The sequence below is a fragment of the Salvelinus fontinalis genome, chromosome 17 (assembly GCF_029448725.1).
Source record: "Salvelinus fontinalis isolate EN_2023a chromosome 17, ASM2944872v1, whole genome shotgun sequence".
Taxonomy (NCBI): domain Eukaryota; kingdom Metazoa; phylum Chordata; class Actinopteri; order Salmoniformes; family Salmonidae; genus Salvelinus; species Salvelinus fontinalis.
The window spans coordinates 1514084-1531309 of NC_074681.1; the positions used below are offsets into that span (position 1 = coordinate 1514084).

At 44.0% G+C, this 17226-nt stretch overlaps 1 protein-coding gene across 1 annotated transcript in view; it reads left to right on the forward strand.

Annotated features, from left to right (window-relative positions):
* LOC129813544 (sodium channel protein type 4 subunit alpha-like) overlaps positions 1 to 17226 on the forward strand; it is a 129468-nt gene that overhangs the window by 53973 nt on the left and 58269 nt on the right. The window contains exons 3-8 of the mRNA XM_055865840.1: positions 1177 to 1295; positions 4125 to 4214; positions 4898 to 5026; positions 7885 to 7976; positions 10301 to 10543; positions 11247 to 11310. Coding sequence (XP_055721815.1) covers positions 1177 to 1295; positions 4125 to 4214; positions 4898 to 5026; positions 7885 to 7976; positions 10301 to 10543; positions 11247 to 11310 — 737 coding nt within the window. The remainder of the gene's footprint in view (positions 1 to 1176; positions 1296 to 4124; positions 4215 to 4897; positions 5027 to 7884; positions 7977 to 10300; positions 10544 to 11246; positions 11311 to 17226) is intronic.

Consider the following 17226-nt stretch of genomic DNA (forward strand, 5'->3'; position numbering starts at 1 on the left):
TTGGTGCCGTTCCGGACCGGCCTTGATTTCCACTTCTACGGGCTTTGGGTTTTGGTCCGGTCCAGACAAAATCTGAACCGATCATTGACATCTATGTTTAGTTCAGATTTTGTCCGGTCTGGACAAGCCTTGATTTGACCCCCAACATAGACATCTATAAATTATTTATTTTCAACTTTCATTCAGAACCAAAAATGAGCCTGGTTTCATCGTCTGTAAAATACATATTTTCATCGTCTGTAAAAATACGTATTTTCAACATCCTGGAAAATATGTATTTTAAACATGGAAAATACTTTTTCACTTTCGTTCAGCACCTAAATTGAACCTAACTTCAACGTCTGGAAAGTACATATTTTAGATGCCTTTTCAACGTCATTTTGCTTACTGGGACTATTCTAGTTTTGCGGGGGGGGGGGGGGGGGGGGGGGGGGGAATGTTTTGGTCTCGTCTATGGCAGCAGAACGGCAAAGACCGGCCCTGCTGCTGTTGGACGGTGGGATTAACCAAAGACGAATAAATATTTAAATAAATACGTCCACATCTGTTCAGTAAATATTCAGCCTGCTTTGGAGAAGAGTTGCCTGCATTATCTGAGCTGGGCTGGCCTTATAGTGCACCAACTGGCTCTGTTGATGGGAAGGAGTTTTCTGCTTGAACCTGGCTGGGTTCAAGTAGTATTTGAAATCATTTCAAATACTTTATATGTGCTTGTTTGAGCTTCCCTGGCTTAATTGACCAATAGAATAGTCCCCAAACTGCAAACCCCACCATTCTGGCACTCCAGGCAGGCTAGAGCAAACACTCAAAATATTTGAAAGATTTCAAATTGTATTTGAACCCGGGTCTGTCTTGGATGACTGCAGGGCTGCCTAGACACTGCTTACCGTTGATGTAGACAGATGGTAGACATAGTCAAACTCTCCACATGGAAGATAAATAAATCCTGTCCGGTACACACAACAATCTATTTATTGACTCCTATTTGAGAACAGGTTATTTGGACCGGCATAGACCAAAGAGTGTTGATTTACTCAAACCCACCCCACCTTAAAAGACAGGTTTAGATTGAATAGAGTATTGTGGACTTTACAACTATTTGTTTACTGTGATTTGACCTCAAACCACAACTTGTATTGCTACTAATGCATCTTTCCTCTTTCTTTCTTCCCTCAGACTTTTATAGTAGTTAATAAAGGGACGGCCATCTTCCGGTTCAGTGCCACGTCTGCTCTCTATATATTTACCCCTTTCGCCTTCCTCAGAAGAATCTCCATCAAAGTCCTGGTCCATTCATATCCTTTACAACGGTCTGTCTGTCTGTCTGTCTGTCTGTCTGTCTGTCTGTCTGTCTGTCTGCCTGTCTGCCTGTCTGCCTGTCTACCTGTCTGCCTGTCTGCCTGTCTGCCTGTCTGTCTGCCTGTCTGTCTGTCTGTCTGTCTGTCGGTCGGTCTGTCTACCTGTCTGTCTGTCAGTCTGTCAGTCTGTTAGTCTGTCTGTCGGTCTGTCGGTCTACCTGTCTGTCTATCTATCTACCTGTCTGTCTATCTATCTACCTGTCTGTCTAGCTATCTACCTGTCTATAAGTGGTTAGTGATGAGCCCAGAGGAAAACAGTTATATGTGATGTAATGTCAGTAACATTCTACATGATATAATCGTGTGATGTAATTGTTTTAGGGAAGAGACCCAGGCTGTTCTTTCTGTGTTGCGTTGCTGTGTAGTATAGAGTCACTTCATTTCAAAAACAGTTATATCAGTTTGGCCTGTTTGTTTGCTTGTAAAGCAGGAGGTATTTTAAGGGTAGCCTACTCAGTATAAAGTCACAGAAACATGTAAGATTAAGATAACCCCTCACCCAGAAAAACCTCAACTGGTACCACTTTCTAATCGTCCCCTTAAAAAACCCTAAAAAGCCACACCCTGCCATGCGTCATATACTGTAAAATCAGCCAATTTCTAATATTTACAGATTCCAATGGTAGGATCCCATTGGATTTTTCCATAGTCCCATTTTGAAACAGCTTTGTGATGTTCCTCCCTGGCATCGCCAACCAAATCCCTTGATCTGCTGCTCTTAATCTCCCAAATGAAATAAGAGCAAGGAGATTTCACGTCACATGACGGCTGTCTATTAGTTCTCAGACGGACGGCTTGTCCTTTGCATGCACAACTGAATACATCCATTCTCTCTTTCTCTATTGAATCCACCCATCTTTCTCTATTGAATCCACCCATCTTTCTCTATTGAATCCACCCATCTTTCTCTATTGAATCCATCCATCTTCTCTTTCTCTACTGAATCCATCCATCCTCTCTTTCTCTACTAAATCCATCCATCCTCTCTTTCTCTACTAAATCCATCCATCCTCTCTTTCTCTACTGAATCCATCCATCTTTCTCTTTCTCTATTGAATCCATCCATCCTCTCTTTCTCTACTGAATCCATCCATCCTCTTGTTCTTAACTGTTCAACAGTATATATATATGTATTCTGTTGTTCTGTACTATACTATAGGGGTTTAAAAATCTACCCCTAACAATTGCAATGGGTCACATTTACTATATACCGTAAAGAACTGTTAGTAAATGTGATGTTAAGTGTCAAAATGTAGATCTATGTTTGTGGGTGAAATGCTAGATAACATCTTCATTTCCTTCTTATTTTTTAGTAAGAGTCCACTTTATTAGAAATATGCACTACAGAATTCTGGAAACAAATCATAAAAGAGAGACATCTTAAGCCAGGTGGACACTACACGATTTAGCCGTCCCAAACAAGTTTTTTGAGATCGGAGACAAAATCCCCATGTCGTTGCCTAGTCGAGGCACGCAGGCGTCACAGACGCTCGTTTAATATGAGCGGGTCAGAGACTTCAATCTGAGGTCTACCGATTTCCGTCTTTTTTGAGCCGTCCCAGACATCCCGATATTTTCAAACACGTTTGATTTTATCAGCAGAATATCTGCAACGCTCTTGTAGTGTGAGATGTGCCACGACAGAGTTTTGAGAACGCTGATCAGCAACAGCCAATGAGAGTTCGCCAGAGAAGAAGCCAGCGACATGATGTCGTTGTTTCACATCACCCAGAACGTGTAGACTCTCCAGCAGGAGCCATAACTAACACCAGCTAGCCAGTAGGCATTTTTACTTTCATTAAAAGCAAAAGTGTCAAATTGTTATTCACAAGCAATGTTTTTTTATTTTATATTTCCAAGCGTGAATGACTGACCGCAAAAGTTTAATGGGCTACTTTGAGCCACAGCTCGTTCTAGTTACGTTAACAATCTAATCACATCTTCACACCTATCTGATGTGACACCATTCTGATGTGACGTGACACCATTCTGATGCGACGTGACACCATTCTGATGCGACGTGACACCATTCTGATGCGACGTGACACCATTCTGACGTGACACCATTCTGACGTGACACCATTCTGATGTGACACCATTCTGACGTGACACCATTCTGATGTGATGTGACACCATTCTGACGTGACACCATTCTGATGTGACACCATTCTGACGTGACACCATTCTGATGTGACGTGACACCATTCTGACGTGACACCATTCTGATGCGACGTGACACTATTCTGATGTGACACCATTCTGTGTCACATCATTTATTGGCAACACAAAACAACTACAGGAAAAGATGATTGTTTTAATGTGAGAGGCTGGGCGATTTTAGTATTTTTTTGTCGTGTAGTGTACGCCCAGCATTAGAGACGTGGAGAAAACCACACCCCCAGTCTCTAGCTATGACCTGAACGCTGAGCGTGAGCTATAATGTATGAACTACAGTAGCAACAACCCAACTGGTCGGAACAAGCTATCATGCATTTACTGTATATAAAATGAACAGAGTAGTCGTGAGGAGGACCTTGCTAACAAGGACAAAACTTAGTCAGTTTATTATCCTTATGGTCATATTTCAAAGGATTATTTTTCCATTGAAAGGACGGCTAGTTCCCAGAATTACATCACTAATAGAAACATTTTCCCCCAAAAAATGTTGGGGCGGGGGGGGGACTTAATTTAAAGCGAAGGTGTGGTAAGCACAGTATGTGATACATTGACAAACATATGTGAATTTACTTTAACCTTTTTCTTCACATTATTCAGCTTGTTCATTATGTGTACTATTCTGACCAACTGTTGCTTCATGGCTATGTCAGACCCTGCCCCTTGGACCAAGTACCTGGAGTAAGTAAAACGTCTACACTTCCTCCCTCCTTAGTACCCTTCTTTTGATGGTGAACACACTGTTCTCCTGTGATAGGAACTTCCTCTGTCTGCCCCCCCCCCCTTTTTTTTTGGTCTTTTTTTTTGTCACAATATTGAGCGTTGCCAAGGTGTGTTGCTACGGTAACAGTAACAGTGTGTGAATCCTGATCGGTGAGTTACTGTATTTCAAATGTAAGTAGTCTACATCAAGCATGTGATACGGTCGGCTCACTCACTGCACTTGGAATGCCAGATGAGAATGACAACTTGGCATGGTGTATAATGCTCCACACTTCGCCCCAACGCTTTACGTCCGGTTTTGCTTAAATATCTTTTACAATTGGAATGTGATGAATGCTAAACTTCCAATTCCGTTACTGAATGTTTATACCTAAGGTAAATCTATCCTCTGAAACAAGGTATTCTGGGAATGTATGACATAACACACTCACCCTTGCTAGCTAACAATACCTTGATTGTATATATCGTATTATTACATTCTGCTATTTTGGCATTTACATTTTCTTTCAACTGTTGATTGAGAGCATGCTAAATGAGTTGAAACACTATGACGTTATACCTTAACGAATGATCTCTCTTCATTCCGTCCACTGCTATTGCCTAATACTGTGTTGTTTTGAATACATGAAATGATTTTTCAGGTACACGTTCACCGGTATCTACACCTTTGAGTCCATGATAAAGATATTTGCGAGAGGATTCTGTGTCGGACCGTTCACCTTCCTGAGAGACCCATGGAACTGGCTGGATTTTAGTGTAATCTCCATGGCGTAAGTACTGCCCCTTTGGTCTGGTATTTCACCTCCTTCACCCCTCGCCACCTCCTGTTCTTCAATTGCTAGGTATTTGTCATCCTGGGGCTTTTGATACATCCCAGAGAGAGAGAGAGAGAGAGAGAGACAGAGAGAGACAGAGAGAGAGACAGAGAGAGAGACAGAGACAAAGATGTCCTTTAGGTGGATGACATGTGGATTTAATATTCATTATTTAAATTGAAAACATCATTTGACTTTGGGACTTACCGGGTATTTAAAGGGTTGCATTGTGAATGGACTTCTGAGAGTGAACTAAACAATCTCTGAGAGGATAATGGAGGGAGGATGGTCTAGAGACCCGTCCGTGATGATACAGCTATAGAAACGACAGCTAGAGAGGACAGAGAGAGAGAGCGAGAGAGAGCGAGAGAGAGAGAGAGAGTTTTAAGCACCTTTATCCCCACACGCAATATCACATCCCATCACATGATACACACATAAGGTCCGCATTGATATGCAAATAACAAGGTTGTGAGATTACATCTGACTCCTCCTCCATAGTTTATACATCCTGAATATGTTAGGACCTGCTTGGGTAATGAAACAACTCTTTCAGTACACTGGACCAGGACAGAACACCATAAGGCTGCTCAACCGTTTAGGGCTTTAGGCTGTATGTAGTGTATTACTGTAGTGTAGATATATATATATAGGAGAGAGAGAGAGGACATAGCTAGGGCCATGTTCACTAAGCCTCAGCTCTCTAAATGATGCTCAGTTACAGTGATGCACCTGTTCCTCACCACTTAGAATAAATTAACAGGAAGGAACAATTACACAGGTAACAATACTGAGCAAATATGGTCCTTAGACATCACCATCATCACTGCCGTCATCACTGCCATCATCACTACCATCATCACCATCATCCTCCTCCTCATCACCATCATCATCACTACCATCATCACTACCATCATCACTATCATCCTCCTCCTCATCACCATCATCATCACTACCATCATCACCATCATCACTGCCGTCATCACTGCCATCATCACTACCATCATCACCATCATCATCACTACCATCATCATCATCACTACCATCGTCGCCATCATCATCATCACCATCATCACTACCATCATCACCATCATCATCACTACCATCATCACCATCATCATCACCACCATCATCACTACCATCATCATCATCATCATCATCATCACTACCATCATCATCACCATCATCATCACCATCATCACTATCATCATCACCATCATCATCCTCCTCATCATCATCACTACCATCACATCATCACCATCATCCTCCTCCTCATCACCATCATTATCACTATCATCATCACCATCATCATCACTATCATCATCACCGTCATCATCATCACTATCATCACTATCATCACTATCATCAATCACTACCATCACTGTCACCATCATCATCACTATCATCATCACCATCATCATCACTACCATCATCATCACCATCATTATCACTACCATCATGATCATCATCACTATCATCATCACTATCATCATCACTACCATCATCATTGCCGTCACCATCATCATCACCACTATCATCATCACTATCATCACCATCATTATCACTACCATCATCGTCACTACCATCATCATCACTACCATCATCATTGCCGTCACCATCATCATCACCAATATCATCATCACTGTCACCATCATCATCATCATCATCCTCATCATCACTATCATCACTATCATCATTACTACCATCATCACTACCATCATCATTGCCGTCACCATCATCATCACCACTATCATCATCACTACCATCATCATCACCATCATTATCACTACCATCATGATCATCATCACTATCATCATCACTACCATCATCACTACCATCATCACTACCATCTTGGCATAGTTCTGTTATTATCTCCACCCGGCACAGCCAGAAGAGGACTGGCCACCCCTCATAGCCTGGTTCCTCTCTAGGTTTCTTCCTAGGTTTTGGCCTTTCTAGGGAGTTTTTCCTAGCCACCGTGCTTCTACACCTGCATTCTAGCTGTTTGGGGTTTTAGGCTGGGTTTCTGTACAGCACTTTGAGATAACAGCTGATGTACGAAGGGCTATATAAAATAAACTTGATTGATTGATTGACTACCATCATCATCACCATCATCACCATCCTCATCATCAGGGATTCCAGGCACTGGTTGTACTGTATGGGACTGTACTGTATAGGACTGTACTGTATAGGACTGTACTGTATAGGACTGTACTGTATAGGACTGTACTGTATAGGACTGTACTGTATGGGACTGTACTGTATAGGACTGTACTGTATGGGACTGTACTGTATAGGACTGTACTGTATAGGACTGTACTGTATAGGACTGTACTGTATAGCGTTTCCCAGATAGATGGATTCAACTTTATTTTATTTTATTTCTATATTGACGCAAAGTGTCTTGTACTGTAGAAGGAAAATGTACCCAAACGCGGTTCATCCCAGCTGGACACAAGAAGGGAATCGGATGCTCGACTGAGGGACTTGAAAATCCCCAGAAACATTCCTTACCCTGGGACTCCTGTGGTGTCTTTTGTTTGATTGTTGTACTGTAGTTGACCACCTACAAACCAACTGAGTAGAGATGAGTTTCTTGATCAAGCCACAGCGATCATTGAAGGGCAATGCCCGGTTGAATTTCACTCTCTTTATAGATTTGCTTTATACCCTTAGTGTTGCACGTGTCCATTTCTCTTCTGTTCTTTAAACCCCATTCTGTACACTCTGAATCAGTCTGATATCTGTTTAGCCAGCCGGTGCTGCGTCTATGGGACATCATTGTCCTCATGTCTTTCATCATGTTGCAGATATCTCACGGAGTTTGTGGACCTGGGAAACGTGTCTGCGTTGAGAACATTCCGGGTCCTCCGAGCGCTAAAAACCATCTCTGTCATTCCAGGTGAGAGAAACTATTTTCTTCTGTTCTGTCTGGGGACGTTGTACTGTAAGGCTGGCTGATAGGTTTGAAGCCTTGCAGGACGTTGTACTGTAAGGCTGGCTGATAGGTTTGAAGCCTTGCAGGACATTGTACTGTAAGGCTGGCTGATAGGTTTGAAGCCTTGCAGGACATTGTACTGTAAGGCTGGCTGATAGGTTTGAAGCCTTGCAGGACATTGTACTGTAAGGCTGGCTGATAGGGTTGAAGCCTTGCAGGACATTGTACTGTAAGGCTGGCTGATAGGTTTGAAGGCTTGCAGGACATTGTACTGTAAGGCTGGCTGATAGGTTTGAAGGCTTGTAGGACATTGTACTGTAAGGCTGGCTGATAGGGTTGAAGGCTTGCAGGACATTGTACTGTAAGGCTGGCTGATAGGTTTGAAGCCTTGCAGGACATTGTACTGTAAGGCTGGCTGATAGGTTTGAAGGCTTGCAGGACATTGTACTGTAAGGCTGGCTGATAGGTTTGAAGCCTTGCAGGACATTGTACTGTAAGGCTGGCTGATAGGTTTGAAGCCTTGCAGGACATTGTACTGTAAGGCTGGCTGATAGGTTTGAAGCCTTGCAGGACATTGTACTGTAAGGCTGGCTGATAGGTTTGAAGCCTTGCAGGACATTGTACTGTAAGGCTGGCTGATAGGTTTGAAGCCTTGCAGGACATTGTACTGTAAGGCTGGCTGATAGGTTTGAAGCCTTGCAGGACATTGTACTGTAAGGCTGGCTGATAGGGTTGAAGCCTTGCAGGACATTGTACTGTAAGGCTGGCTGATAGGTTTGAAGGCTTGCAGGACATTGTACTGTAAGGCTGGCTGATAGGTTTGAAGGCTTGCAGGACATTGTACTGTAAGGCTGGCTGATAGGGTTGAAGGCTTGCAGGACATTGTACTGTAAGGCTGGCTGATAGGTTTGAAGGCTTGCAGGACATTGTACTGTAAGGCTGGCTGATAGGTTTGAAGGCTTGCAGGACATTGTACTGTAAGGCTGGCTGATAGGTTTGAAGCCTTGCAGGACATTGTACTGTAAGGCTGGCTGATAGGGTTGAAGCCTTGCAGGACATTGTACTGTAAGGCTGGCTGATAGGTTTGAAGCCTTGCAGGACATTGTACTGTAAGGCTGGCTGATAGGTTTGAAGCCTTGCAGGACATTGTACTGTAAGGCTGGCTGATAGGTTTGAAGGCTTGCAGGACATTGTACTGTAAGGCTGGCTGATAGGTTTGAAGGCTTGCAGGACATTGTACTGTAAGGCTGGCTGATAGGTTTGAAGCCTTGCAGGACATTGTACTGTAAGGCTGGCTGATAGGTTTGAAGCCTTGCAGGACATTGTACTATAAGGCTGGCTGATAGGTTTGAAGCCTTGCAGGACATTGTACTGTAAGGCTGGCTGATAGGTTTGAAGGCTTGCAGGACATTGTACTGTAAGGCTGGCTGATAGGTTTGAAGCCTTGCAGGACATTGTACTGTAAGGCTGGCTGATAGGTTTGAAGCCTTGCAGGACATTGTACTGTAAGGCTGGCTGATAGGTTTGAATCCTTGCAGGACATTGTACTGTAAGGCTGGCTGATAGGTTTGAAGCCTTGCAGGACATTGTACTATAAGGCTGGCTGATAGGTTTGAAGCCTTGCAGGACATTGTACTGTAAGGCTGGCTGATAGGTTTGAAGCCTTGCAGGACATTGTAAAGCTGATAAATATCACCTGTAGGTCAAAGACCATCACAGGACAATGTCTAACTCATCTCTCGTCTACTGGAAATCTAAGACAATAGTGGGGACCATTTCTAACATGTCTCTGTCTCCCTCAGGCCTAAAGACCATGGTAGGGACAATGTTTAACTGGAAAGTCTATTGGGGACATTGTGTAATCTATTGTCTGTCTCCCTCAGGCCTAAAGACCATGGTAGGGACAATGTTTAACTGGAAAGTCTATTGGGGACATTGTGTAATCTATTGTCTGTCTCCCTCAGGCCTAAAGACCATGGTAGGGACAATGTTTAACTGGAAAGTCTATTGGGGACATTGTGTAATCTATTGTCTGTCTCCCTCAGGCCTAAAGACCATGGTAGGGACAATGTTTAACTGGAAAGTCTATTGGGGACATTGTGTAATCTATTGTCTGTCTCCCTCAGGCCTAAAGACCATGGTAGGGACAATGTTTAACTGTAAAGTCTATTGGCGACATTGTGTAATCTATTGTCTGTCTCCCTCAGGCCTAAAGACCATGGTAGGGACAATGTTTAACTGGAAAGTCTATTGGGGACATTGTGTAATCTATTGTCTGTCTCCCTCAGGCCTAAAGACCATCGTAGGTGCTCTGATCCAGTCAGTGAAGAAGCTTGCGGACGTGATGATCCTGACCGTGTTCTGCCTGAGCGTGTTTGCCCTCATCGGCCTGCAGCTCTTCATGGGCATCCTGCGTCAGAAGTGCGTCCGTAGCGCGGCACACTGCGTCAACTCCTCATACAACGTCAACGACACCTTCACCTGTAACAACCGGACCTGGAATTCCATGAACGACTTCGTCACCAATGAAGGTTTTAGTTTTGTTGTTGTCGTGTCCTTTCGGTCTGTTCTGCACTGTAGGCACGGCCAGTTTGGAAGCCTTTGTTAAAGGCCTCTACAAGTGCAAGGGATATGACACACTAAATATTAATTGGTATGCTGCAATGTAAAATTACACTCAGTACTGTAATTTGTCAGTTGGTAGAGGATGGTGCTTGCAAAGCCAGGATTGTGGGTTCAATTCCCGGGACCATATGTCTCCTGCATTTAACCCAACACTCTGAGACTGTAAGTTGCTTTAGATAAAATCGTCTGCTAAATGGCATGTATAAGGTAGGCGGGCGGGTGCACAGTGATAATGGGTCGAAGCTTTTTTTTGTTATTCTGTAGTGTGTATTACTGGGGTGGCAGGTAGCCTAGTGGTTAGAGCGTTGGGCCAGTAACCCTGAAAGGTTGCTAGATCGAAATCCAGAGCTGACAAGGTAAAATTCTGTCATTCTACCCCCGAACAAGGCAGTTAGCCCACTGTTACTAGGCCGTCATTGTAAATAAGAATTTGTTCTTAAACTGACTTGCCTAGTTAAATATAGGTTAAATAAAATGACTGTTAGGTCACTGGTCAGCTCAGGAGCTCTCAATCAGTTGGATCATTTAAAGCAGGCCTCAAGACTTTATTGTTTTATTACCTTAGTTTTATGTATTGTGCATAAATCATGTTCCTAATCTGCTTTTCAGATAATTTCTACAAAGTTGAGGGAGCAAAGGATGCCTTAATTTGTGGATATGGACAAGATGCAGGGTAAGTCATCTGCTGTACTGGCTATTGCATAATGTTGGCTTCTACATAACATCTGCTTGTGAATAGTGAACTGTTAGTGAGGGTAAAGCATAGTGAACTGTTAGTGAGGGTATAGCACAGTGAACTGTTAGTGAGGGTAAAGCATAGTGAACTGTTAGGGAGGGTAAAGCATAGTGAACTGTTAGTGAGGGTAAAGCATAGTGAACTGTTAGGGAGGGTAAAGCATGGTGAACTGTTAGGGAGGGTATAGCATAGTGAACTGTTAGTGAGGGTATAGCATAGTGAACTGTTAGTGAGGGTGTAGCATAGTGAACTGTTAGTGAGGGTAAAGCACAGTGAACTGTTAGTGAGGGTAAAGCACAGTGAACTGTTAGTGAGGGTATAGCATGGTGAACTGTTAGTGAGGGTAAAGCATAGTGAACTGTTAGTGAGGGTAAAGCATAGTGAACTGTTAGTGAGGGTATAGCATAGTGAACTGTTAGTGAGGGTATAGCATAGTGAACTGTTAGGGAGGGTAAAGCATAGTGAACTGTTAGGGAGGGTAAAGCATAGTGAACTGTTAGTGAGGGTATAGCATGGTGAACTGTTAGTGAGGGTAAAGCATAGTGAACTGTTAGTGAGGGTAAAGCATAGTGAACTGTTAGTGAGGGTATAGCATAGTGAACTGTTAGTGAGGGTATAGCATAGTGAACTGTTAGTGAGGGTAAAGCATAGTGAACTGTTAGTGAGGGTATAGCATAGTGAACTGTTAGGGAGGGTAAAGCATAGTGAACTGTTAGGGAGGGTAAAGCATAGTGAACTGTTAGTGAGGGTATAGCATAGTGAACTGTTAGGGAGGGTAAAGCATAGTGAACTGTTAGGGAGGGTAAAGCATAGTGAACTGTTAGTGAGGGTAAAGCATAGTGAACTGTTAGGGAGGGTAAAGCATAGTGAACTGTTAGTGAGGGTAAAGCACAGTGAACTGTTAGTGAGGGTAAAGCACAGTGAACTGTTAGTGAGGGTATAGCATGGTGAACTGTTAGTGAGGGTAAAGCATAGTGAACTGTTAGTGAGGGTAAAGCATAGTGAACTGTTAGTGAGGGTATAGCATAGTGAACTGTTAGTGAGGGTATAGCATAGTGAACTGTTAGTGAGGGTAAAGCATAGTGAACTGTTAGTGAGGGTATAGCATGGTGAACTGTTAGTGAGGGTAAAGCACAGTGAACTGTTAGTGAGGGTGTAGCACAGTGAACTGTTAGTGAGGGTGTAGCACAGTGAACTGTTAGTGAGGGTATAGCATAATGGGCAGCAAACATTTTTATATATGACATTAGCCCAGACAGGACAAAGCTAGAGCTCCTCTCAATCCATATTCAAATGCATAGTGTCAGGGTATAGTCCCTAGCATGTCAGGGTATAGCCGCTAGCATGTCAGGGTATAGTCCCTAGCATGTCAGGGTATAGCCGCTAGCATGTCAGGGTATGGCCCCTAGCATGTCAGGGTATAGCCGCTAGCATGTCAGGGTATAGCCGCTAGCATGTCAGGGTATAGCCGCTAGCATGTCAGGGTATAGCCGCTAGCATGTCAGGGTATAGCCGTTGGCATGTCAGGGTATAGCCGCTAGCATGTCAGGGTCTAGCCCCTAGCATGTCATAGTATAGCCGCTAGCATGTCAGGGTATAGCCTCTAGCATGTCAGGGTATAGTCCCTAGCATGTCAGGGTATAGCCCCTAGCCCCTAGCATGTCAGGGTATAGCCCTTAGAATGTCAGGGTATAGCCCCTAGTCCCTAGCATGTCAGGGTATAGCCCCTAGCCCCTAGCATTTCAGGGTGTAGCCCCTAGTCCCTAGCATGTCAGGTTATAGCCCCTAGCATGTCAGGGTATAGCCCCTAGCATGTCAGGTTATAGCCCCTAGCATGTCAGGGTATAGCCCCTAGCATGTCAGGTTATAGCCCCTAGCATGTCAGGTTATAGCCCCTAGCATGTCAGGTTATAGCCCCTAGCATGTCAGGGTATAGCCCCTAGCATGTCAGGGTATAGCCGCTAGCATGTCAGGGTATAGCCGCTAGCATGTCAGGTTATAGCCGCTAGCATGTCAGGGTATAGCCCCTAGCATGTCAGGGTATAGCCGCTAGCATGTCAGGGTATAGCCACTAGCATGTCAGGTTATAGCCGCTAGCATGTCAGGGTATAGCTGCTAGCATGTAAGGATTTAGTCCCTAGCATGTCAGGGTATAGCCCCTAGCATGTCAGGTTTTAGCCCCTTGCATGTCAGGTTATAGTCCCTATCATGCCAGGTTGTAGCCCCTAGCGTGTCAGGTTTTAGCCCCTTGCATGTCAGGTTATAGCCCCTAGCATGTCAGGTTATAGTCCCTAGCATGTCAGGGTATAGCCCCTAGCATGTCATGGTCTAGCCCCTAGCATATCAGGGTATAGCCCCTAGCCCCTAGCATGTCAGGTTATAGCCCCTAGCATGTCAGGTTGTAGCCCCTAGCATGTCAGGTTATAGTCCCTAGCATGTTATGGTCTAGCCCTTAGCATGTCAGGGTATAGCCCCTAGCCCCTAGCATGTAAGGTTATAGCCCCTAGCATGTCAGGTTATAGCCCCTAGCATGTCAGGGTATAGCCCCTAGCATGTCAGGATATAGTCCCTAGCATGTCAGGGTATAGCTCCTAGCATGTCAGGTTATAGCCCCTAGCATGTCAGGGTATAGGCCTGCCTCCTTCTGCAGAAACCCTAACCATACAACTGTATAGGTCTGCCTCCTCCTGCAGAAACCCTACACAGTACTGTATAGGTCTGCCTCCTCCTGCAGAAACCCTACACAGTACTGTATAGGCCTGCCTCCTCCTGCGGAAACCCTACTCACGGTACTGTATAGGCCTACCTCCTCCTGCGGAAACCCTACTCACGGTACTGTATAGGCCTGCCTCCTCCTGCAGAAACCCTACTCACGGTACTGTATAGCCCTACCTCCTCCTGCAGAAACCCTACTCACAGTATTGTACAGGCCTGCCTCCTCCTGCAGAAACCCTACCCACAGTATTGTATAGGCCTGCCTCCTCCTGCAGAAACCCTGTTCCTGTTCTGTCAGGTTAAATGGTTCCTGATCTGTCAGGTTAAATGGTTCCTGATCTGTCAGGGTAAATGGTTCCTGATCTGTCAGGGTAAATGGTTCCTGATCTGTCAGGTTAAATGGTTCCTGTTCTGTCAACGTAAATGGTTCCTGATCTGTCAGGGTAAATGGTTCCTGATCTGTCAGGGTAAATGGTTCCTGATCTGTCAGGTTAAATGGTTCCTGATCTGTCAGGGTAAATGGTTCCTGATCTGTCAGGGTAAATGGTTCCTGATCTGTCAGGGTAAATGGTTCCTGATCTGTCAGGGTAAATGGTTCCTGATCTGCCAGGTTAAATGGTTCCTGTTCTGTCAGGTTAAATGGTTCCTGTTCTGTCAGCGTAAATGGTTCCTGATCTGTCAGGTTAAATGGTTCCTGATCTGTCAGGTTAAATGGTTCCTGATCTGTCAGGTTAAATGGTTCCTGATCTGTCAGGTTAAATGGTTCCTGATCTGTCAGGTTAGATGGTTCCTGATCTGTCAGGTTAAATGGTTCCTGTTCTGTCAGGTTAAATGGTTCCTGTTCTGTCAGGTTAAATGGTTCCTGATCTGTCAGGTTAAATGGTTCCTGTTCTGTCAGGGTAAATGTTTCCTGATTTGTCAGGTTAAATGGTTCCTGATCTGTCAGGTTAAATGGTTCCTGATCTGTCAGGTTAAATGGTTCTTGTTCTGTCAGGTTAAATGGTTCCTGATCTGTCAGGATAAATGGTTCCTGATCTGTCAGGTTAAATGGTTCCTGATCTGTCAGGTTAGATGGTTCCTGATCTGTCAGGTTAAATGGTTCCTGATCTGTCAGGTTAAATGGTTCCTGATCTGTCAGGTTAAATGGTTCCTGATCTGTCAGGTTAGATGGTTCCTGATCTGTCAGGTTAAATGGTTCCTGATCTGTCAGGTTAAATGGTTCCTGATCTATCAGGTTAAATGGTTCCTGATCTGTCAGGTTAAATGGTTCCTGTTCTGTCAGGTTAAATGGTTCCTGATCTGTCAGGTTAAATGGTTCCTGATCTGTCAGGTTAAATGGTTCCTGATCTGTCAGGTTAAATGGTTCCTGTTCTGTCAGGTTAAATGGTTCCTGTTCTGTCAGGTTAAATGGTTCCTGATCTGTCAGGTTAAATGGTTCCTGATCTGTCAGGTTAAATGGTTCCTGTTCTGTCAGGTTAAATGGTTCCTGATCTGTCAGGTTAAATGGTTCCTGATCTGTCAGGTTAAATGGTTCCTGTTCTGTCAGGTTAAATGGTTCCTGATCTGTCAGGTTAAATGGTTCCTGTTCTGTCAGGTTAGATGGTTCCTGTTCTGTCAGGATAAATGGTTCCTGTTCTGTCAGGTTAAATGGTTCCTGATCTGTCAGGTTAGATGGTTCCTGTTCTGTCAGGTTAGATGGTTCCTGTTCTGTCAGGATAAATGGTTCCTGTTCTGTCAGGTTAAATGGTTCCTGATCTGTTCCCAATCAAAGGCTGTAGTTTGAAACCCACCAAATATGGCTACTCAGCCCACGCTATCTTTAATCCCATAAATCCAAAGCGTTTTGAAACAGCACAACGAGAGGTAGGGAGGGAGGGAGGGAGGGAGGGAGGGAGGGAGGGAGGGAGGGATGGGGAGGGAGGGAGGGATGACTCCGGCCATGACATGGCTGTTCCAGGGGTTATATTGAACTAAATACCCATCTGGGTAAATCTGAAATCCCAGGGTTTTTCAACAAATAGCTTATCCATTAGGTGTTTCTGTTAATCGCTTCTGAGAAGACGACAGAAAATAGAATTTAGAGTTATACTTGGCTATCTAATATTCCATATTTAAGGAATGGATGTGGTATACTATATTTGTCTTTGTCTAAGTCTTTCGTTCAGATAGACTGTTGTTGGCAATGAGCACATTTTGGAGGTTGGATTTACGGAAAATACATATATATGAGTGATTGACAATGAGATGAACAAGATTGACCTGGTTTGAAACTTGAATTGTACTTAACCTTTATTTATTCTGGTTTGTTTTATTGAGGAAAAATATATTTTACGAGAGAGGCCTTGTTGGTGCTCACACACAGAGAGACAGAGGCCAGTGCTATGCTGTCTGCAGAAACTCAAAACGCAGAACTTAATCTCTCACAATATCAAACACAGAGCCACAGGTTTAATCTACAAGGAGAAAAAGCTGATTCAATAATTTTAGATTGCAAGCCCTTCCCAATGTTACAGAGCTAAAAGGAAGAAAAGAAGAAAAGTAAAAAATGGTAACACAAAAGGAATAAAATACACAAGAATGATGGTACAGTATATACAGGGAGTACCATACAGGAAGTACCATACAGGGAGTACCATACAGGAAGTACCATACAGGAAGTACCATACAGGGAGTACCATACAGGAAGTACCATACAGGGAGTACCATACAGGGAGTACCATACAGGAAGTACCAGACAGGGAGTACCATACAGGGAGTACCATACAGGAAGTACCATACAGGGAGTACCATACAGGAAGTACCATACAGGGAGTACCATACAGGGAGTACCATACAGGAAGTACCATACAGGAAGTACCATACAGGGAGTACCATACAGGAAGTACCATACAGGGAGTACCATACAGGAAGTACCATACAGGGAGTACCATACAGGAAGTACCATACAGGAAGTACCATACAGGGAGTACCATACAGGGAGTACCATACAGGGAGTACCATACAGGATGTACCATACAGGAAGTACCATACAGGAAGTACCATACAGGAAGTACCATACAGGGAGTACCATACAGGGAGTACCATACAGGGAGTACCATACAGGAAGTACCATACAGGGAGTACCATACAGGGAGTACC